The 23056-nt window shown below is 39.7% G+C and overlaps 1 protein-coding gene across 17 annotated transcripts in view; it reads right to left on the bottom strand.

Moving 5' to 3' along the window:
* LOC126236282 (transmembrane protein 94) overlaps positions 1 to 23056 on the bottom strand; it is a 538855-nt gene that overhangs the window by 421542 nt on the left and 94257 nt on the right. For all 17 annotated transcript variants that reach the window (XM_049945449.1, XM_049945454.1, XM_049945456.1 and 14 more), the window contains exons 6-7: positions 14195 to 14446; positions 2243 to 2446 (exon numbers count right to left, since the gene is read on the bottom strand). In XM_049945449.1, coding sequence (XP_049801406.1) covers positions 2243 to 2446; positions 14195 to 14446 — 456 coding nt within the window. The remainder of the gene's footprint in view (positions 1 to 2242; positions 2447 to 14194; positions 14447 to 23056) is intronic.

The raw sequence follows: 23056 nt of genomic DNA, 5'->3' as shown, positions 1-23056 counted from the left end.
CATTAGGGTGTCATCTCAGTTTCCTATTTTCTCCACGAATTCATCACAGAACATACTTGGCCCACCTACCATCCATTTATCTGGTTACATGAGCTGCCAACTTCCATTTCCAACTGCATCACATTCATTTTTACATCTTCCACTCCGTTCTGCTTGTCTGTCTCCTAATAACTCCCAAAATGTTTCTCCCCATTAGTTGCTAAGTCTCCACAGTTTTTTAATTGTTTTTACATTACACATATATGTTCCTCTGTCAGAAGTTCAAATCTGTTAATACAAACTGAATGTAATTCTTCCATTTCAGACATTATTTTTTCCTTTATTTTCACTGCATACTGTGAGTGTTCTCTTACAGATAAAATCTATGGCCACAGAAAATGCAATTTATTGACACTCAGTTTAAAATGTTGGAATAAGGTATTTGACAGTTTTGTGGAAAACATTTTAAATGTTTAATTATGTCATTTTATGCACATAGCATGCTTATTTCCTCATGAATTTCAGTATTTAAAAAATACAGAAATGAAAGTCATTGAAGGCTCACTAAAATGATCCATTTGAGTCATGTGTTGCCTGTGATGTCATCAGCTAGTACACTGCTTCTACCGTCGTAAAGCTCATTCACAGTGATATGTTGCTTCGGAATTTACTTTTCAGAAAATGGGTTATAAATGGTATGAAGTATGATACTGTACAAATACATCTACAAAAACTAAAAAAAAAAAATGGTTTTGAATGTTCAGAAAAGTGAAAATGTGCGTAAAATGTGGTTTCAGCTCAATTGTAGAGGCCCAAATGAGACAAGCATCACAATTTGTGTGTACAATTACAGTACTAAATCTGACAACATCGGCTAGTAACACAAAGACAGTTTAAAGAAACTGAAAGTGTCTTCTTGGTGATTAATGAAATAAGAAAGAAGAGAAGTTTTTATAAAAGCTTTCACTGTCTTCTATAAATATTGAGAACAGTAGCACCACAACTATATTTATTTAAAAAGACAGACAGATATTTTATAGATCTATTAGCTTATATTGGCACAAACATGTGGAATGAATCAAAACATGTTATTTACTTTTAAATGAGTGTCATGTACAGTCACATATAGAGATAAAAAAGGAACCTTATTTTCAGTTACAGAACATAGTTCAGATACTGCATAACATTAGGTTTATTTAATCAACCAAAGTGAATCTTTCATAAATTGTTTTCAATGCATATAATTTTGTAAAAAAACATGCAGACTTAAAGACCCAAACGTCTCAGCATATGTATATATATATATATATATCCAAAATGATGGGATCAAATGTAAAGTAAGCCATAAATGAGGGGGGAAAAGAGCATGAATTTATAAGACTAACTAGTCAATGAATGAATGCAAGTTTTATGTTCTGGCTAGATGAATATATAAAACACTAGAAAATATGGAATTGAAAATGGCTCATTGTTTACAGAAGACTAAATTATAGAGGAAAGTGTGGTATGATATAATGATTAACCTGGATACTCAGTCTTTTTAGAATGAATAAAATAAAAATCATTTTAAAAAGAGATATACATTCATCTTGATATGGAAATTCAAACAGTGATCATCAGTGTAAAATAATACAAAAGCCAAAAGCACAGAATGAATAGGTTGCACAGGGGAAATCTTCACATTCACAAACTTGAAGAGAAGGAAGCAGAGAGCAGAGTTATACCTCCTCCTCCTCCTCCTTCTCCCCCCCCCCCCCCCCCTTTCTCGTTCACAAGCTGATCCAACCACATCCAATGTCATTTTCATCCAGCCACATTCAGTGCTATTATTCACAAGGCAAGTATGGACTACAAGTCATACCGGTCTTCTACAGAGTCTATAAGAGGGAATACTAGTAGCCACAATTTATGTGAGGAACATGAAGAAATGTCACATTATCAGTCCTTCCACCATTCATCTGGAACATGAGAACAGTTTACCTGCAGGTAATTGACTTCAAACCCTGTAAGACACAATACGCCATATGTTAATAAACACGCACCAACCTTGTCACTTATTTGCTTGTTGTATATATCCTCCACAAAATTATACTTAGTAAAACTGATTTCATCATTAAATACGCTGAACATTCAGTGCTAATTACATACAAAGGCCTTCACATGGCCTCAAATCACATCACTGTGATGGTATGTCAACTTAGTACATGGGGTGGTACACAAAACAAAGATTAAAAATGAGCATGTTTTTGTCTTCAAAACGTACCTGTTTGATATTTGCATGGAGTATGGCATGGATGCGAGCAGTGCCGACACACGTAAGCAACAGCCATGCTGCAGGGAAAACCAGTGGCAAAAATGGGAGAGAAACACTCACGAGTTGAGTAAGGAACATTTCTGGCCATGGGCCTGCTCCTGCCCAAGGATGTAGATAAACATATCGAAGACAACTGACCGCCAATGTGCATCCCTGAAATATTCCAGATTATATCATTGCTATAACAAAAATTTAAACTGTATGATGAAAATAGAGATACGTAATACATACTGTAATTTTGGGTATTATATGAATCATGGATAAATGTTTTCACCCAACAAAAAGGAGTGATTAAAATACATATGATAAGAAAAATATGATTCGGTGATCTACAGATAAATCAATTACAATTATGCGAATCTAAAATTATGAATTCAGTTTAAAAATTTAGGAAATGAAATAATTTCTTTTACTCCAAATAAGAGTATTTGCTATAGTGAAACATTAGTGCCAAGACATAAGAAATTTTATACTGGTTCACATATCTTGATGTCCAGCATGCATTCCTCATATACTAACTTAGCTTGATAGCATCCCCTACCTCTCCTGCCAACCTCTACAAAATTATTCTGGCAAATCCACAGAACTTGGTAGCTCTCAAGGAGCACACTGATGACAAGTTAAAATACGATACATCTCATGACCTGAATGTGAATACTTGTCTTCAATATCAACTGTTATGGTAAATTTGACATCTCTTAACACAGAGCTGCTAGCTTTCCATGGTAAACAGAAGATACTCAATGTAGTTTGTAAAGGAAAGAAGATGACATTAGTACACATTTTGAAAACACCTGCCTTATGAACAAAAAATTAAAACAAAGAAATCAAAAGTTGGACAATCTGGTCTTACAATGACCACACATGGGAAGAGATTAAACATTATGGAGGGACAACATTAAGTAGTTTTGTTTTTCTCAAGCCACCATCCATTTGGGGGGTTATAAGGAGTATTTTGTTGATAATTTACATTTTTTTTTTCTTGATGGTGATTTTGCTGACAATAGCTGGCACTCTTTCATGTGACCTACATGTAAAACCAGTCTATACTTCAGGACAGAGATGTTTAAATCCAGTAAAGGTTGCTGACCGGGGTAAACTTTTCACGTAACACCTGTAGGCAACCAATAGAAAGCACGGGAACAGGACAGAATCACATGCTATACACAGAGACACAGCTAGCGCAGCAAGTACAATACAAGCTCTCTCTCTCTCTCTCTCTCTCTCTCTCTCTCTCTATTGCTTACTTGCTGCCTGGTGCTCACTGCATCAACACATACCACTTTGAGCACTGAGCAAAATCCACTATACCACGCCGTACAAAGTTGCGCACTATCCAGACGCACACATCTTGGGCATTGTGCCGTGAGTTTACCATGTCATGGAATCTGCAGCTTGCTGACCATATGTGCATTACATGTAGCCTGCACCTGCTATGATGGACCAAGCTCAAAGGTATGCTGTTCACGGTCGGTGTGTCCTGCTGCCACCCAGAGGTTCCGACATACCACCAACTGCCGCAGCCTGTTTCCTAGGCAAGCTCTCAACACTGTTGGACCTGTTGGTTGCTTCCAACCTGCAGGCTGCAGTCACTGATCATACGCCACCCATTCATAAGTGCACTCCCCACTTGTGGCTGCCTTATCTAGCCATTCTGAGTTCAAATGTGGTGGCCACAGTGCACCTTGCTGCCACTGCAGCCAGCAGCTACTACTGGTCACTCGTCGCCTCCAGATGGGTGCCACTTGCCACTGGCCCCAGCTGCCTGCATGCACTGTTGCTGCCACCGCCCTGCGCATCTCGCGTCACATTGTGCCGATAAGTATATTTGAATTTTTTTAATGCACATAATGCCCTCCACATATTTGTAGGCAACAAATGGAGCAGAAGGTTGTGGTAGGGACTCCGTTCAGGCTTAGTGGGAGCAACTAGAACTCTTATGTTATGAAATCAGGAATTAGAGGAATGATTATGAGCAAGACAAGAGTTTCCGTCTGTTTACAACGTTGACCTGAGTATGCAAACGACCACTGATGGGCTAATACTTTCAGGGAAGTTCTTCCTGTTGTGTCATAAACAAATCTGATGAGCAGTTTCCCTGCAGTAAATTTCATTCCCTCTTTCTTCGCAAAACCCACTGAAACTGTGAACAACTTTACAAATGTTCACGATGTTGGTCAAATGGGTTCATGGCGAGATGACTTTCAGTTAAGCTCTCGGGAGCCTCCCATACATAGATGGACTCAATGGAAAATTTAAAGAGTGCTAACAGGTTTGAGGTATTAGCTAATAAGTTAACAGTGAGATATTCAGACAAGAGAGGTGTACAACAAGGTAACAAAAGTCATGGGATAGTGACATGCACATATACAGCTGGTAGTGATATCGCGTACACAAGGCATAAAAGGCAGTGCATTGGCAGAGCTGTCATTTATTCTCTGGTGATTCATGTGAAAAGAATTCCGATATTGTTGTGGCAGCACAATGGGAATTAACAGACTCTGAATTTGGATTGGTAGTTGGAGCTAGATGCTTGGGACTTTCCACTTCAGAAAATGTTAGGGAATTCAATATTCTAAGGCCCACAATGTCAAGAGTGTACCAAGAAAACCAGATTTCATGCATTATCTCTCACCACCAACAACGCAGCAGCCTTCACTGAACAACTGAGAGCAGCGGCATTTGCATACAGTTGTCAATGGTAATGGCAAGCAAAACTGCATGAAACAACCTCAGAAAACAATGTGGGCCATATGATGAATTTATCCATTAGGCCAGTGTGAAGAAATATGGCGTTGACGGGCTATGGCAGCAGAAGAATGACGTGAGTGTATTAGCTAACAGCACATCACCTGTGGTGCCTCTCCTGGACTCGTGACCATGCTGGTTGGACCCTAGATAACTGCAAAACTGTGGCCTGCTCAGACGAGTCTTCATTTCAGCTGGTAAGCCTGATGGTAGGATTTGAGCGTGGCGCAGACCCCATGAAACCACAGGCCCACGTTGTCAATGAGTCACTGTAGAATCTAGTATTGGATCCATAATAGTATGGGCTGTGTTTACATGGAATGGAATGGAATGGAATGGAATGGAATGGAGTGGGTCCTCTGGTCTAACTAACTTGATCATTGACTGGAAGTGGTTACACTCAGCTACTTGGAGACAATTTGCAGTCATTCATGGATTTCACATTCCCAAGCAACAATGGTATTTTTATGGGGCCATGATTGTTCATGACAGGTTTGAAGAACATTCTGGATAATTACAGCAAATGATTTGGTCACCAAGATCGCTCAACTTGGATCACACTGAACATATATGGGACATAATCAGGAGATCAGTCTGTGCATAAAATCCTGCACCAGCAACTCTTTCGCAATTATGGACGGCTATAGAGGCAGCATGGCTCAACATTTACGCAGGGGACTACCAACAACTTGTTGAGTCCATGCCACATCAAGTTGCTGCACTACACCGGGTAAAGGGATGTGCAACATGATATTAAGAGATACCTACGACTTTTGTCTCTTCCATGTAATTTACTACAGATACAAGAAGTCTACTCTGAGACAGAATCAAGGTGAAAATCTTGAAATGTTCGTTGATAGGAACTGCAACATTTTGCACTGTAGGTGTATACTCTGGGGTCAAGTTAAGGAAGAAATGATGCATTAAGACAGGAGGCAGAGGTGAGCGCAATAGATGTATGCGTCAACGTACAATTGGAGGTGATGTCAAGGTGTCACCTTTGTCTCTGCATGAGACAGTTCAACTTGCGCTATTTCAGGAGGAAGCTGGACAATTTGTTTCAATACACTCACACTTTATTGACTCCCACCATGTGTCTGCAGCCAAGATGAACTGAAGATGATGCAAGTGGCTGGGTCACATTGCAGACACTGGGACGTCAATTGCAACCGTCATTTGGCAGATCGAGCTGTGGCAGGAGGTGATTCCAAAATTGATACAATTTTCATGTGCTCTCCAGCTCCTTGTAACTAACAAGTTGTTGATTAGCGAGAACAGAGATCAGAGTCTTTCATGGCATTTTCTTCAGTTTCACTTTCATGAACTAGTCTATGTTATCTCCTTTCATCTTCCCTATCAGCATCATAAGTTTCATGTGCACCCTAACAGGAGTAAGTTTTTGGCCTAAGGGCTTCTTGTTGTGCACAAGTGTGAGGACTTAACGGCTTGCGTAACCCTTCTTGCTCCAAACCAAATTTAGCATACACAACCAAAACTATCAGCGCACTATGAAGGAGCACTGTTCACATGAATCCTGAAAGGAGATACTTTTTTGTTTCAAGGCAAGACACAAATGCAGCACCAACATCTGTGCATAGAAAAGGAAAGCCACATGCCAAAAGATTCCTAAATCCTGATAGTGCCTATCCAATCACAGGTGGAAACAGATGACTAACGGCTCCAAGTGTAGACAGCCATAAGTCTTCAACTAGCGCCTGTGTTGCAGAAAAGCTAGGAAGCCAGCGACATAACAGACTGCAGAATGAAAGGATTAAATTTTACCCATTCATCTTCTTATATGGTTGGGGAATGAGATGCATTTTGTCCCGTAACTGGATAAGAATGTCTGCCTAGAATCACCATGAACTACAAGCCCACTGGCCAGAGAAGTGTCTGACATCCAAGGACAACGTGCTTGCCAAGACAGACTGTGCAGCCTATTCCATGAAGTAAAAAGGATTATGATGAACTAGATAGCTCTGTGCTTGCAGTAAAATGTGTTTATGAAAGATTAATGTATTTGGAAGTTGTAGTCACGACACGACATGCGCCTACATGCAATGCATGAAGTTACATAAATATCATGAGATAGGCGATGATATTCCGCTGTTGCCTTCAGAGAGCAGCAAAGTGAAGGATGATATGATGTATATTGACGATAATATGATTAACAATGTGAAGATGAAGTGCATTTGTATTGAATACTGAAGGTACATTGCCAGGGGTAAGAAAACCCAGTCTTTATCAGGCCTACATAGCGAATTTCCATTACAACATAGCAAAGTTTGAATCATTGCGTGTTCCCTGCCGCCTATGAACAATATTCTACAAACAACGAACTAAATGGTGAAACTGCATGGCCTCATACACAGCTGTTGTATATGTGATAAGCACAGACACATAAAGGTGTCCTGCTGCTCCTCTTTCTCCTCTCTTCCGTCATCACGTGCAAGGCAGCCATTACTGAGGATGAGTTCATTAACTCTGCCTCGCTATCTTCTACACGTGGCTCCCTACTGTTAAATTTAAATGACTGCAGGATAGTTGTGCCAGCTGACAACACTGCTAGGCCGTGCCTCTTGACTCAATGCAGTAGAAGCTATGGTAAATGTTCTGGAAGTACCATAACTGCCATTTCAGCAGCCCCATTTGACATTAAACGTGACATATCACACAATGGTTAAGATTGTGCCCATTAATTTCTTGTAACTCTTACCTTCATGGTTTAGGAATCTTCCCATTTAGTAAGACCTAAATATACACTTAATTTTGTTATCGTATTATGTGAAACTTCAATTATCTCAGCTGTATGTACTGGTAGGAAGTGGTGTGCCAGAAATCTTTCAAACATATTTGACATAATACAAACATAACAAATTATTGTAGGGTTATTTACTTTGTTAACGGTTCACCATTTCTTATTTGCCATATGGATTTGTGTAGTTTTAGATTATAAGCCACAGTTTTCCCTTACTAGTGTTGTTAGACTATACAGTTCAGTAGACTCATTGGTATGTCGACAATCCTTAGCAGAATTTTGACTACATTGTTTACATCATTTAAGTTTCAGTATTATTGTAATTTCATCTTCTCCCTCCTACAGCAAGTATAGAATGGTTCTGAACATTTTATTAAAACGTATGTTTGCTTCATTCTACCGAGAGGGTGGGACAACAACTGCGCAAGCTGCTGAACTGATTTGTGATTTTATACTGATGGCCAATTGCTATCCAACACTGTCCAGTTTAATTTTTCACCCCCTCCTATTCATTCTTACCCAACTTCTATACTACTGATGTTATTCTGTGTCCCCCCCAGATGTTGGATAGCTGACACTGAATCCTTTCAGCAGTACTAATTTTTCTATCATACCTTTTCACCGATAATTATTGAAGGACTGAGCTTCCCTTCTATCTGAGTTCAGTTAGCTCGAGTTTCTGAAGTGTGGCAGCTTACTGTTGTGCCATCTACAATTTGCACCTCTTTCTCTGTAGTTGCACACCGACTTCACTTCATAGTTCCACTCCCATTCACATTTACACTTTCACTCTCATCACCACAACCATCCATACTCCCTCTCTCATTCCTACTCCCACTCCCAACACTGCCATTTCCACCATGATTACATCTCACATTCTTACTCTCACTATATCTACTCTGAGTTCCAACACTGCTCAATTTTGTGTGTGTTTGCGTGGAGGTGGGAGGGGGGGGGGGGGGCTTGCTTCTTTTGTTGGTTCTAAGGAAGGATACTATCCAAAGACTTAGCAATGATTCCAGTCTTGTTTACATGGCTGTAGAATGCAATGCCTTGGCTAGACAGTAAGTGGTTACTTCTAATCTGAGACAAGGAGAAAAAGCATATGATAAAATGTTACAAATATGGAGTGCTCTACTCTGTAAAGTCAAAACTTAAACATTATCATGAGTAGACAATACCAGCAATAAAGAATAAAATGTAAAACATAGCTACAGACTACCATCAAATGCAGAAAAAATGTGTATCTGGGGACCATGCCACCCAACAGGAAGTTCAGACACCTTACGTGTTACTTGGAAAACAAGACCACAAAAGAACAGGGAACATCTCATACTGAACTGGTATCAAAAACAATGAGCAACTTCACTTCCGAAGATCAACAAGCATATGCCACACAGATCATCAATGTCCACAAAAATGCACAAGGACACACACGAAGAAGAAGAAGAAGAAGAAGAAGCAGATGAGGAGGATGACAATCTTTTTAAAATTATTGATCACCCAGTGTATGTTTTGGTTCCATAAGGAAATATGTGGCTGAAATGGCATCTGTTTTCTACAGATGAAGAATTATTGTGACTCTAAGACAATTAACGTAAAAATCTGTGTTTGAAAACAATGAGAAGTTTGAGTAGACTCTTCTCAAGCTTCCAGCCACGTGAAAAGATTATACATTCATAATCTTTTGGCCAAATGGTACACACTGTAATCAGATACAATATGCTGTCTTTATTGACGGTGCTTTAGATATTTTGATCTCTGCAGCTTCGTTTATTAAGTTATCCAGAAACTGTTAGCTCTTGTGATGATAAGAGGATTTGTCAAATACAATGCTGTGACCATTTTCCAAAACACATTCAGCTATTGCTGATCTCTTTAAATAGTGTAGTTGCAAACCTCTCACTTGTTCAATCTGGGACTGTTGCATATAGTTTGCCCAACGTATTACTATCTGCACTAACACGGCATTGTGCAAACAGAGAAACCCCGGAGAGTACAACATTTTTTTAGCTGGAGGCCTGAGGACTGATTCTGTCTTCTCAGAAGCCAGCTGATCTTCCTTGTCAATGAACTGCAAAATCACAAAGTTGCAAGCTTCTCACTCTCCTCCTCAGTAGTGTCCTGCTTGCACATATCTCCCAAAACTGTTTTCGATATTTGTTGGTTGTTGTAGTCACTCTCACGGAAGATTTTTACCAAGTGTTTCAGTTATTATGGCAAGTTTTTGGCATCAGAGGTGACCTCTGCTCAACAAATTACGTTCCTTAGTACAATATGCTTTTGGGCCAAGAAGTTGTGGTTGAAAGCATGCAAATATCAGTCTGTGTGAGAGGGTTTTCTGTTTACAGATTGGCTAAAAATACCGCTGAATTTTTGGCAGATGAGGACATAAAGGAATGGCATGGTGCTGTCTTTTTCTACATCCATCACAAACTTTGATGTGATCTTGGATGCTATTGAGGTGTGAAGCGCTCCACGAACTCTCCCAAATAAATAAATAAAAACTTTGTCAATCAACACCCGAGCTGTTATGCTCTCTCTCTCTCTCTCTCTCTCTCTCTCTCTCTCTCTCTCACACACACACACACACACAAAAGGAAGGAGTCTGTTACTCTGCACAGTGGTCAATGTTCATTAGTTGCCAGTGTTGCAATGTGGCAAAAAATAATTACTCTACTTATATGTTCAAAAATAGAAATGTAATTTCCTTTTGCAACTAGTTAGATATGTATACTTGCATATCTTTGAAATAAATTACTGCAAAACTAACAGAGTGCAGTTAAGAACACAGCAGTTTTTTATTTTTTATTTTTTTTAAACTCCTGGAAACAGTCAAAAACAGTTTCATAAATCTGTGCCAAAGTTAACACGGATGTAGGGGGGAAAAACTTAATGCACAGCAATTTGAACGCAAAGATGGCTTTTCTGAAAGAAAGAAAAGAAAACACAGGGATGTGACTGGGAACACCAACTATAAATATGTCTGAGGAGACTGTGAACTAGGTAATAATCAGCATTCCGAGTACCATAAAACAATGAAACTCAACATCGGTTCATTCATTCATTCGCAAGTTGTTTTTTACACATCACAGGGTAATTCTGAGGGCTGTATTAACTAGCAACTATAACTAAACTGCTATATGCTATTTTTGATTATATAATATATAAGACGACATACTAAAATTAGCAAGAAAATGACAGCTTTGAAACCAACTGAGGCATTCTCAATTATGTTTAGTAGTTTGCAGTGCTATATACCACTCCAAAGGTGTGATGTGTATCCCTACATCAACTTATTAATGAATGATACTGACAGCTAAAAATAATTACAAAATAAGATACAAAATGTAAAGGTAAAAGTATTTTGTAGGATTGTTATTTTTATTTGCATTTGGAGAGCTATGTCGATGGACGACACATGTCTTTAACATGGGACGGCAATTGCAGCAATTTTGTAAGAGGAAATACCTACTTAAACACAAATACAGAAGTTCTATGGATCACCAAACAGCTCTGAAGACACACCACAGGCTAACATAATAGTCACAACACTCCATCTCATTTTTGTTACCTCCAACAATAGCAGCACCACAATTGGCCACCAAGCGACGATTCTGAACGATATTGGATGAGTGCGGATACTAGCGCTTATATTGATTTGTTATATAATTCTTACAATAGGGAGTGTATGTAGTGCCATATCAACAATAAGAAGAAAATCACACATTTGGGATTATCTAGGGTTCTAAGGACCCTGAGAGACTTGAAACCATGCATTACAGGGCAGTTTATTTACGATTCTCTTCTGACGTCTTTTCCCGTTAATAACAAAAAATTGCTAGTAAACACCAGAAAATCTTATGTACATCTGTCCAACAATGCAGAGTTTTGTTTGCTACACTTTCAGCCAAATCAGTGAATGTGGAATGTAGGAAACCTATATCAAATGTAATACCTACATTAATTAACATGTCAAATAAGCCACCAAAACTGTAGCTTCAGGGAAAACCACACAAACATGATAGTAAATCGCCAAAAGCAATAAAACTATTTTCCAATGCAGGAGAAACTAATTCTACAATTGTTGCTAAATCTGAGCCACAAACAGCAAGAGTTTTCAACACATTCACTTCTGAAGCAAAAGTAATTACATTTGCAAAAATATTTGTGTATTACAAAGTCAATGGAATAAGTTGCAAATATAGACATATTTGAAGTATTTCTTCATGAACGAGTTGCAGCTTATTGAGTAAGTGTGATTTGGCTATTTTTATTGGTATTTCACAATAATTCATATCTCTTGGTAACTTAATAATGCATGGAAAACAAAAATCTAACAACTATTCTGTTAATTAAGCAGAAAATAACTAAAAACGAGCATTATCCTTACGACACTTGTGACTGCTTTTTCACCGCTTGGAGCACTAGTGTAGCTCCAGCTGTCAAATAGTAACAACTTTTGCACCAAAGAGTGTCATGACGGTACTTATTAGACTGTGAATACACTGAGTTCCAAGAATAAATATACAGACAATGGGTATTAGGCTAGAAACATTATTTGAGATTCATTCTACAGCTGATTCTGAATGTTGATGGAAAGCACTGATGTAATTTGATTAGTGTTATATTTAATAGACAATGTGTGACCCCATGTACTAATAGGCAGGAACCGTTGAGCACTGCTAAGGGTGGTTACAAAAAATCGCATGAAATCAGTGGAAGGAATCACTCATGAGTTTCAAAGTTCTTCCAGCAGTTCAGCTAACACAATGAGTGTTCATGGATTTACAAACATTGGGGTATAATGGTCTAACAGCTGTTCATATGCCACACATTTTTGTAGTCAATGGTAAGCACTGTTGGAGGTGGTCTTAAGAGCAATGCCACTGGAAAGCAGATGACTGAAACAAGTGATCTGGAGACATGAATCATGTATATCCTCTGGCAATCCGATGGAAGGATTTGAGTTTGGCAAATGCCTGGAGAACATTATCTGTCATCATGTGTAGTCCCAACATTCAAGTACAGAAGAGGGAGGGGGGTGTTTTTCAGGGTTAGGGAGTGGTCCTCTTGGTGCACTCTAGAAAACGCTGAATGCTGAAGTATATGAACACATTTTACAGTGTAGTGTACTGTGTACAGTAGGGAAACAAAGACAATGACTGACTGTATCAGCATGAGAATGCACCTGTCATAAAGTAGCATCTGTGATCCAATTAATGAGGACAATAGCATTCCTAAAATGGACTGGCCTGCCCAGAGTCCCTTTCTGAACCCAAAAGAACATCTTTCATATGAGTTAGAACATCAACTCCACTCCAGACCCCAATATCCAAACGTCACTGCCATTTTTCCACAGACATTCAGACACCTCACTAAAAGTGTCCCCTGAAGAGTTCAAGTCGTCATAGCAATCTGTCTTTTCTACACTGCTGACATTCTTACTGGACTTTCCATTGTCTTGTTTGTTAGCTGTTCCGGAGATATCTTCACATTGATTTTTTGTCGATGTCAAATGTGTCAGTTCATAGATATGCACACGTAACATGTTTGCAATCATGGCTACATGTTAACCATTTACTGACTGCTAGATAAAATACTGGCTTAAATGTAATAAAAATGAATCTCTCTCTCTCTCTCTCTCTCTCTCTCTCTCTCTCACACACACACACACACACACACACACAATTGCTACCAGTTCTTCATAAATGTTTGTGTATGGAATAGAAAGAGTTGTTCGAAAGACAGGATTATACACTAGTTAAGATTTAATCTGTTTGTTTCCATACCAGCAATTATATGAAGGGCAAAAGCTGCTGAACATAGTTGCCTGAGCATCTCAGTAATACATTTCTTCTCGCTCAAATTGTAATCAATATATGCTACAAAATATTTGGAACATTCAACCCTATTCATGTGCTACACTAAATGTTTCTGTTGTTACATTTGTTGTGCAGAACTGAATACACAGTGTTTTTATTCTCCATAATTACAGTTAAAGATCCCTGCTACACAATACAGAACCTCATTTTGAAGTGAGGGAAAAAACTCTTACATTTTTGAAAACAGCTCTGTAAGACGCTCTTTATTTACATCACAAAGTATTATTATTGGTTGTTTTTGCTGAATTAAAATGTTACTGCCTTTCCACACAGTTTTTGGTTTGTACTGTTTACACTCATAAATAGGTTCTTTTACATGAACTATCACAAACGTAAGATTAGTGGTGCAATATAAATCCCTCAATTACAGAATGTATTCAATGAGGTCATGTTACTATTTCAATTTTTGCCGACAATTAGACTTCTAAATGGTAATTTCATTTATTTGACACAAACAAAAATCAGTTTATATTATGAAGCACATGTGAAAAAGCATATGAGAAAACTTACCAAAATGGCAGGTAGCAGCCTCCGTTCATAAAATGATATTGTGAGTAAATAACGATACTGATTGAAACGAGTTACAGGTCTGTCAAGTGAACGATCCAGCACAAGCTTTAGATTTCTCAAATATGGTGTTTCACGCATTATATAGTATTTATTTGGTAGTGGATTCCTTGCTACAGGTGTGCTTGGAGGAGGATCTCTGTCATTGTGTGGACTATAAAACTGATGTGCATCAAGCTCCGGTGCATCTGGATCCTGGAACATGGTAACCATCTATATAGAAGAGATAGAGCCACTAAGTGCCATAATGCCATTAATTCATTCACACACTAAGTTACTAATTAGTGCAGTGGGACAGTACCTTCAAGTGCAACGTTGACACTAATTAAATTTAAAGGTCATACATTTTACTTTTTGCTAATGTACAAAAAACAAGAATGAACGTTTACTGTAACAATTAGTTTAGTATCTGTAAACTGATGGAAATACAAATAAAATTTTAAAGTATAGTTTTCTCAAATCACTTTTTTACAGAAAAGTGCAGCTTCACTTCATGGCAGCCAGACTGTAATGCAGCAGAATTCCCTCATGTGTTTACAACATCCTTTCAATGTATCTGGCAGTGATAAGAGAATTTCACTTGCAGAAATTATAAACACAGTTGAACTTCCTTATAACGACACCAATTACAATGACAACTTGGCTATAATATAGTGATTGATGTGGTACAGCCATATTCCTTGTAAGGAACATAGTTCTCATGCATGCTTAATAAGACAAAGGTATACATGTGTACCCCGTATATATCGCCATTTTCAGCCTCAGTTAGCAACAAGATTTTCCAAGAATCAATGTAATGTAGAAGGAAATATGTTGTTGTAATATGGCAAACTGACATATTCTTCTCTGTGTCCTTCCATCAACAATAGGTGTGGTGCAGACTGCTCACCTCATTGTTACTGTAGTGCACTCATACTACAGTAGTGGTGACAGTCACAGAACTTGTCAACAGTACACGTGACGCCAGTTTCCATAATGATTTGCTATGAAGTGCATGCATTTTAGAACCGCATGGTCAGTAAGAGAAAAATTTTAAAAATGGAAGAAAAAGTGAAAGTGACTCATGAAACTGCGACTGTAGCTAAAAAAAAGGTTGATGTGTGTCATCAATTTGGCCTCACAAATTCCGCAGTCCTAACAATTTGGAAGAACAAGAATAAAATTGTTATTGTATTTGAACAAAATGAATCTAAAAGTAAGCAATTGCGAAAAGCTTAATGTAGCAATGTGAATGAAGTGCTGCTTAAGTGGTTTCAGCAAATCAGAAGCAACAATATACCCACTAGTGGACCCCTCCTTATGGTGAAAGCAAAAGAATGTACCACAAAATTAAAAGATGAGGGTTTTGTGTGCAGCAGTGGCTGGATTGACAGATTCAAGGAATCTCATGGCATTACTTTTGACAAAGTGAGCAGTGAAGCCAAGAATGTGAATACTGAAACAATCCAACAATGGCTCACTACCGTGTGACCTACAATTCATGAAGGATATGCAGACTGCAACACATTTAATGCATCTTTCTAAAGGAAATGCCAGTCTGACACCTGAAAAAAACTCCGACATTCAAGAGAAAAAAAAATATTTTGGTGGTATGTTACCTAAAAAATAAGTAACAGTTCTGTGCTAACACATGGAACCGAGAAGACAAAATTGTTCGTGGTAGGTAACCCAAAAAATCCTAGGTGTTTAAGCATGTAAAAAATCTAGCAATGCACAAAAATGCTAATAAGAAGTCCTGGATGACCTCTGAACTCTTTAAAGCTGAAATAAGGAGTTGGGATCGGGAGCTTAGAAGTCATAAAAGGAAGATACAGGTTCTTGTTGACAACTATTCAGCACATTCTGCACTCTCTGATCTGGAGAATATTCAGCTTGTTTTTCTGCCTACAAATACACCAAGATTATTGCAGCCCATGGACCAAGGAGTAATTAGGAGTCTGAAATGCCCCTATCGTAAGTTCATATTACTGAAAATGTTACAATGCACTAAGAGAAAACAGGATTATTCTGTTACACTGCTGGATGTGATCACATGCATTACCAAAGCATGGAGCCGGGTCACAGCCCAAACAATCAAGAACAGTTTCTGCCATATGGAAATCACAACTGAAGGAAAAAATGCCGTTGAAACTGGAGACACATTCGATGACAGACACTAACAATCTGCCACTATCTGTACCACTGCCACAAATCAACTGTGATATTCTCAATCAATGCAACTATGAAATGTATGCAACAATAGATGACAACCTTGTACAACCTAAGCCCAAACTGAAGACAAAATTGCACATGAAGTGAAGAGTCAGGCCCACAGTGACCATGAACTGAGTGACGGAAATGAAGAAGAAGAAGAAGAAGAAGAAGAAGAAGAAAAGAATAAAGTGCCCAACCCTACTGTGAGTGGCACTTTAGAAGCCATCAGAATTGTGGACATTTTCTGTGAAACTATGGAAGGGAGCAGGGAAATTGCAGATGAAGTAACAAACATAGAATGTAGTTTAGAAAGTGTTTATTGTGCAAATAGACAGCCGAGTAAAAAGACTGGTCACTTCACTCCTAAATAAAGAAGTTGGGCGAGTACTCAACATCATGCTTTTTATACTGTATTCTTGTAAGATTTAGAGTGAATACTGTATATAAAATAAAACAAGGCTAAATAAATTTGTTCTTCTCCTTTTGGCATCACAACAGACTTAAAATATGAATCTTGGTTACAACAATGTTCATTTATAACAACATAATTTTCATGGTCCTTTGAATGTTGTTACAGCCAGTTTCCACTGTATGTCTGCCCATTTACTAACTTCAGTTATGATTAGAGGGTTACTGCCCAAACATTTACTGAATATCTTTCCTACTGGTCATGTTCTTGAAATAGATTTGTCCACAAACACAAAGAAGTAGGGTGAAATTCACATTGCTAAGACACCACCACTGCCTTGACCTATACACAGTTGATTTATTTTCCAATCAAGGAATAAGTAAACTTCAAAAAATGTAGTTTTGTGGAGCTTATAAAGAAACAACTGGCACTGTACATATCAAGGATTTTTGGTTACAGAATTATATATAAGTAGCTACAAAAAAAGTATGCAAAACATTATCACGAATTAGCATAAACACACATTTTTAAACAATGAACACAAAAGCAGAGAGTAACAAAGAGAGGTGCACTGCAATTAATAATATCGGCTATACTGAAGTATTTTTTTCCCACCTGCATCATCCATACAGATGCACACTGTGCAGTGTTTTATTTTTGCAGGTGGTACAAGCTAACAAAAATATCTTCTTGAGACACAAAGTGGGCTTGGTGTTTTTCACAGATACTGATGTTTTGTAGATCATAGGTGGTCTGTTCAAAAAATTCTGGAACTTTGTCCACAAAATTCTTCTACCTTACCATTTACTTATTGTGCATGGTCTCCTTTGAAATACTCTCCTCCACAATTGATATACTGCTCACAGCGGAGTTTCAACTTCCGGAAGCAGTCTTTGTATGCCTCTTGTCAACCGCGTGAAGCGATGTTTGCAAATTTTCTTTTGTCTTGTCTATCAACGCAAATCTTCGTCCTTTCAATAGGGTTTCCAACTTTGGGAATTAAAAAAAAAAATCTCCAGAGGGCCCAGGTCTGGAGAGTATGGAGGATGAAGAAAGCCAGTGATTTTGTTTTTTGTGCAATAGTCACACACCAACAGCGACAAATGTGCGGGTGCACGATCATGACGCAAGAGCCACACATTATCTCACTACATTTCAGACCATTTCCTTCTCACATTTTCTTGCAGGCATAGAAACATGTCCCGATAGTTCCATCAATTAACAGTTTGTCCCTGTGTTTCGAATTCATGATGAACTAACCCTTCAAAATCAAAGAAAACTACCAGCATGGCTTTGACATTTGACCTGACCTGACAAGCTTTTTTTGGTCTTGGGAAACCCTTTCTGACCCATTGTGAAGACTGAACCTTGGTCCCAGCATCATAACCACAGACCCATGTCTCATCATCAGTTATGATTCTTTCAAAACACCTCTTGTTCTAACTGTGTGATCGAAACGCTCTCTGCCGATTGCGAGGCGAAGGTCTTTTTGGTCTTGACTCTGGAGCTGTGGGACAAACTTGGCAGCAACATGATGCATTCCAAGATGCTGTGTCAGGATTTCATGACATGAGCCAACTGAAATGTTACACTCTTTTGCAATCTCCAAATTGTCAGTCTTCAATTGGCCTGCACAATTTTGTTGACGTTCCTGAATTGGCCTGCACAATTTTGCTGACGTTCCTGATGCATGTGTCGTTGGCCATTTTTAAACCGTGTGAATAATTTGTAACACAGGCTACAGCTTAAGCACTCATCACTGTAGGCTTCCTGCATCATTTGATGTTTCTCTGTAGAGTTTCATGCAAAATTTAATACAGATGTATTGCTGCTCTAGCTCTGCCTCAAAATTCGCAAACTGTGTGACACAACATTCAACTCAGTACAACACTGAACAATAACTAACACATATAACAATGAAACTTCTGGCAGTTACACATTAAACACAGACGTGTGCAGGGATGCCAACCGCATTTTGCTCCAATGCACAACTGGCGTGAAATTATGAATTTTCTGAGCAGACCTCGTACACAATTGTAGCACTTTTCAACAGTTATCTCTGTTATTTGTGGACTCCACAGCAAAAATTTCTCTTTATCACCACACTTTTAACAGAGAATATATGAAATCCACAAACTTATTTCAAAAGATAGATTGCAGACGTAAACCTATGTCAATAGCATTTCAGATTTAGAGAAAACTTTTGATAATGTTTACTGGGATACATTTACCAAAATTCTGAAGGTATCATGGACAAAATATGGTGATGAAAGGTTATCTAAGACTGTACAGACATCTAACCACCACTGTAAGAGTTGTAGCACATTAAAGGGAAGTGAGACTGGGTTGTAGTCTATCCCCGATGTTACTGAATCTGTGGACTGAGGAAGCTATGAAGGAAACCAATCACAAATTTGGAAAAGAAAGATATTAAAGTTCGTGGGGAAGTAATTAAGATTCTGATATTTGCCACTGACAAGGTAATTCTGATAGACATGGCAAATGACTTGGCAGAGCAGATGAATGGAGTGAATAGCGTCTTGAAAGGACGTTATAAGGTGGACACTAACAAAAGTAAAAAGTTTATTCAAACATAGTCAAATTGTATCAGGTAATGGTGAGGTAATCAGATTATGAAGTAAACAAAAAAATAGTAGATGAATTGTATTGCTTGGGTAGCAAATATTATAGTTAGATTACATGACGTAGAACAACATCAGTGCTGATGGTCAATGTAGAGAGGACATCAAATGCATACTGGCAATAGCAAGATAAATGTTCCTGAAAAGATAGGCAGAATCTATCATTCTTATTTTTAAGGTGACTGTACCCCTTTTTGCCTACTTCTTTTTTTATATTTTCTTCCTCCTTCAACTAATTATTATATGTGTGGTGTCTGTTCTCTTGGTATATATATATAATAGAGGGAAACATTCCAAGTGGGAAAAATATATCTAAAAACATAGATTCTGTAACTTACCAAACGAAAGCGTTGGTACGTTGATAGAGACAATAACAAACACAAACACACACACAAATTTCAAGATTTCGCAACCCGCGGTTGCTTCATCAGGAAAGAGGAAAGGGGAGGGAAAGATGAAAGGATGTGGGTTTTAAGGGAGAGGGTAAGGAGTCATTCCAATCCCGGGAGCGGAAAGACTTACCTTGGGGGGAAAAAGGGACAGGTATACACTCGCGCACACACACATACACTCCTGGAAATGGAAAAAAGAACACATTGACACCGGTGTGTCAGACCCACCATACTTGCTCCGGACACTGCGAGAGGGCTGTACAAGCAATGATCACACGCACGGCACAGCGGACACACCAGGAACCGCGGTGTTGGCCGTCGAATGGCGCTAGCTGCGCAGCATTTGTGCACCGCCGCCGTCAGTGTCAGCCAGTTTGCCGTGGCATACGGAGCTCCATCGCAGTCTTTAACACTGGTAGCATGCCGCGACAGCGTGGACATGAACCGTATGTGCAGTTGAGGACTTTGAGCGAGGGTGTATAGTGGGCATGCGGGAGGCCGGGTGGACGTACCGCCGAATTGCTCAACACGTGGGGCGTGAGGTCTCCACAGTACATCGATGTTGTCGCCAGTGGTTGGCGGAAGGTGCACGTGCCCGTCGACCTGGGACCGGACCGCAGCGACGCACGGATGCACGCCAAGACCGTAGGATCCTACGCAGTGCCATAGGGGACCGCACCGCCACTTCCCAGCAAATTAGGGACACTGTTGCTCCTGGGGTATCGGCGAGGACCATTCGCAACCGTCTCCATGAAGCTGGGCTACGGTCCCGCACACCGTTAGGCCGTCTTCCGCTCACGCCCCAACATCGTGCAGCCCGCCTCCAGTGGTGTCGCGACAGGCGTGAATGGAGGGACGAATGGAGACGTGTCGTCTTCAGCGATGAGAGTCACTTCTGCCTTGGTGCCAATGATGGTCATATGCGTGTTTGGCGCCGTGCAGGTGAGTGCCACAATCAGGACTGCATACGACCGAGGCACACAGGGCCAACACCCGGCATCATGGTGTGGGGAGCGATCTCCTACACTGGCCATACACCACTGGTGATCGTCGAGGGGACACTGAATAGTGCACGGTACATCCAAACCGTCATCGAACCCATCGTTCTACCATTCCTAGACCGGCAAGGGAACTTGCTGTTCCAACAGGACAATGCACGTCCGCATGTATCCCGTGCCACCCAACGTGCTCTAGAAGGTGTAAGTCAACTACCCTGGCCAGCAAGATCTCCGGATCTGTCCCCTATTGAGCATGTTTGGGACTGGATGAAGCGTCGTCTCACGCGGTCTGCACGTCCAGCACGAACGCTGGTCCAACTGAGGCGCCAGGTGGAAATGGCATGGCAAGCCGTTCCACAGGACTACATCCAGCATCTCTACGATCGTCTCCATGGGAGAATAGCAGCCTGCATTGCTGCGAAAGGTGGATATACACTGTACTAGTGCCGACATTGTGCATGCTCTGTTGCCTGTGTCTATGTGCTTGTGGTTCTGTCAGTGTGATCATGTGATGTATCTGACCCCAGGAATGTGTCAATAAAGTTTCCCCTTCCTGGGACAATGAATTCACGGTGTTCTTATTTCAATTTCCAGGAGTGTATGTGCGGATGGATATGTGTATGTGTGCGCGCGAGCAAAGAAGGCTGTGAGACAACATTAGCCAATAGCTCGCTGACAAGGACCGCACCACGACAGGTGTGGCCTCAAGAGAATATACCGTATTTACTCGAATCTAAGCCGCACTTTTTTTCCAGTTTTTGTAATCCAAAAAACCACCTGCGGCTTAGAATCAAGTGCAAAGCAAGCGGAAGTTCTGAAAAATGTTGGTAGGTGCCGCCACAACTAACTTCTGCCATCGAATATATGTAGCGCAACACAGGCATGCTTTGTAGGCACAGAGATAAATACTGGCGCCAAAACCTCTGCGTCAGTAAATAATTTTTTTTTAAAAAAAGGTGGAAGTCCACCTTTTTTTCTCCGCCCTGAGTTTCGACCACTGCATTTTCATACATTATCCAACGAAGTAAATACAAATTCCGTATTGATCATCTTCGAATGTAGCAGAATTTCAATGCACTACGAAAATCCGACTGGCAAGACTGTTGCCAATAGGAACCAGATGAAATGTGAATCACATGCAGTATTCTCTTTACCATAAGAATAATACGAATATAAACATTTTGCCATATATTCTTTCGTGTTTGCTGCTATCTCATTTAAATCCTATCTGCCTAATAAACTACGAAACTAGAATGAGACAACAGCAAACGCGGAAGAATATACGTAAATGAAGCACGGAAACTGACTAGATTTTTAAATCTACGATGACTAATTTCTGTGCAGAATTTGATGTACTACAGAAACGGCCGCAAAGATTTTCAAACGGAGAAAAATTTTCGCCTAACTCTCGTTCAGAACATGTTGTATCATACGCAGTCTATTGTTTGGTTCTTGTTGATCATTATCAAAGAAAGCAGCAGTGTAAGTAACAACAAATAGCAGTCTCTTGCCATTGTTTTGCTAATGAGATGATTCCTCTCCTTTTTGTTTTTCGTTTATGCGGCGGTAGCGCGCACAAAAGCAAGCCATGCCGCGAGCGGCGACAGGCCGTTAACACGCACTATCAGAATGCGACAAACAATGCATGACGCAGTACAGTAATGCATTTTCAGCTTAGAGTGACGTAAACACCTATAACAAAGAAAACGGCACTTATCAGATCAAAGCAAAATAAGCAATCGATTCAAACCAGACGAAGCACGTGAAAAAGGAATGGTACCCGTAAAAATACGGACGGAGCGTCTGACGCATAGCAATGGCTACCTGGTAAAGCTTAACTGCTAAGCTTACGACTCGAACCAAACTACTGTAGCTGTATCGTCTTTCTTTCGACTAAATTGTGTCTCATATTACAATGGACCAACTTTGGTTCGATTTGGAGGTGCGGCCTAAAACTTTTTTCTCAAAATTCAAGTGCGGCTTAGATTCGGGATTTTTTTTTTTTTTCCCTTTATTTCGAGTCTCATTTTTCGGGTGCGGCTTAGATTCAAGTGCAGTTTAGATTCGAGTAAATACGGTAAGCGCTGCTCCTACCAGCCTCGGCTGCACAGTACTAGATGCACAGTAATAGCACACTACCAGACCAGGACTCGCAGACCAGCACAGTATTA

Source organism: Schistocerca nitens, chromosome 2 (genome assembly GCF_023898315.1).
Source record: "Schistocerca nitens isolate TAMUIC-IGC-003100 chromosome 2, iqSchNite1.1, whole genome shotgun sequence".
Lineage (NCBI taxonomy): Eukaryota > Metazoa > Arthropoda > Insecta > Orthoptera > Acrididae > Schistocerca > Schistocerca nitens.
The sequence above is the reverse complement of the archived record's forward strand: the minus strand, read 5'-3'. Positions and strand labels throughout refer to the sequence as shown.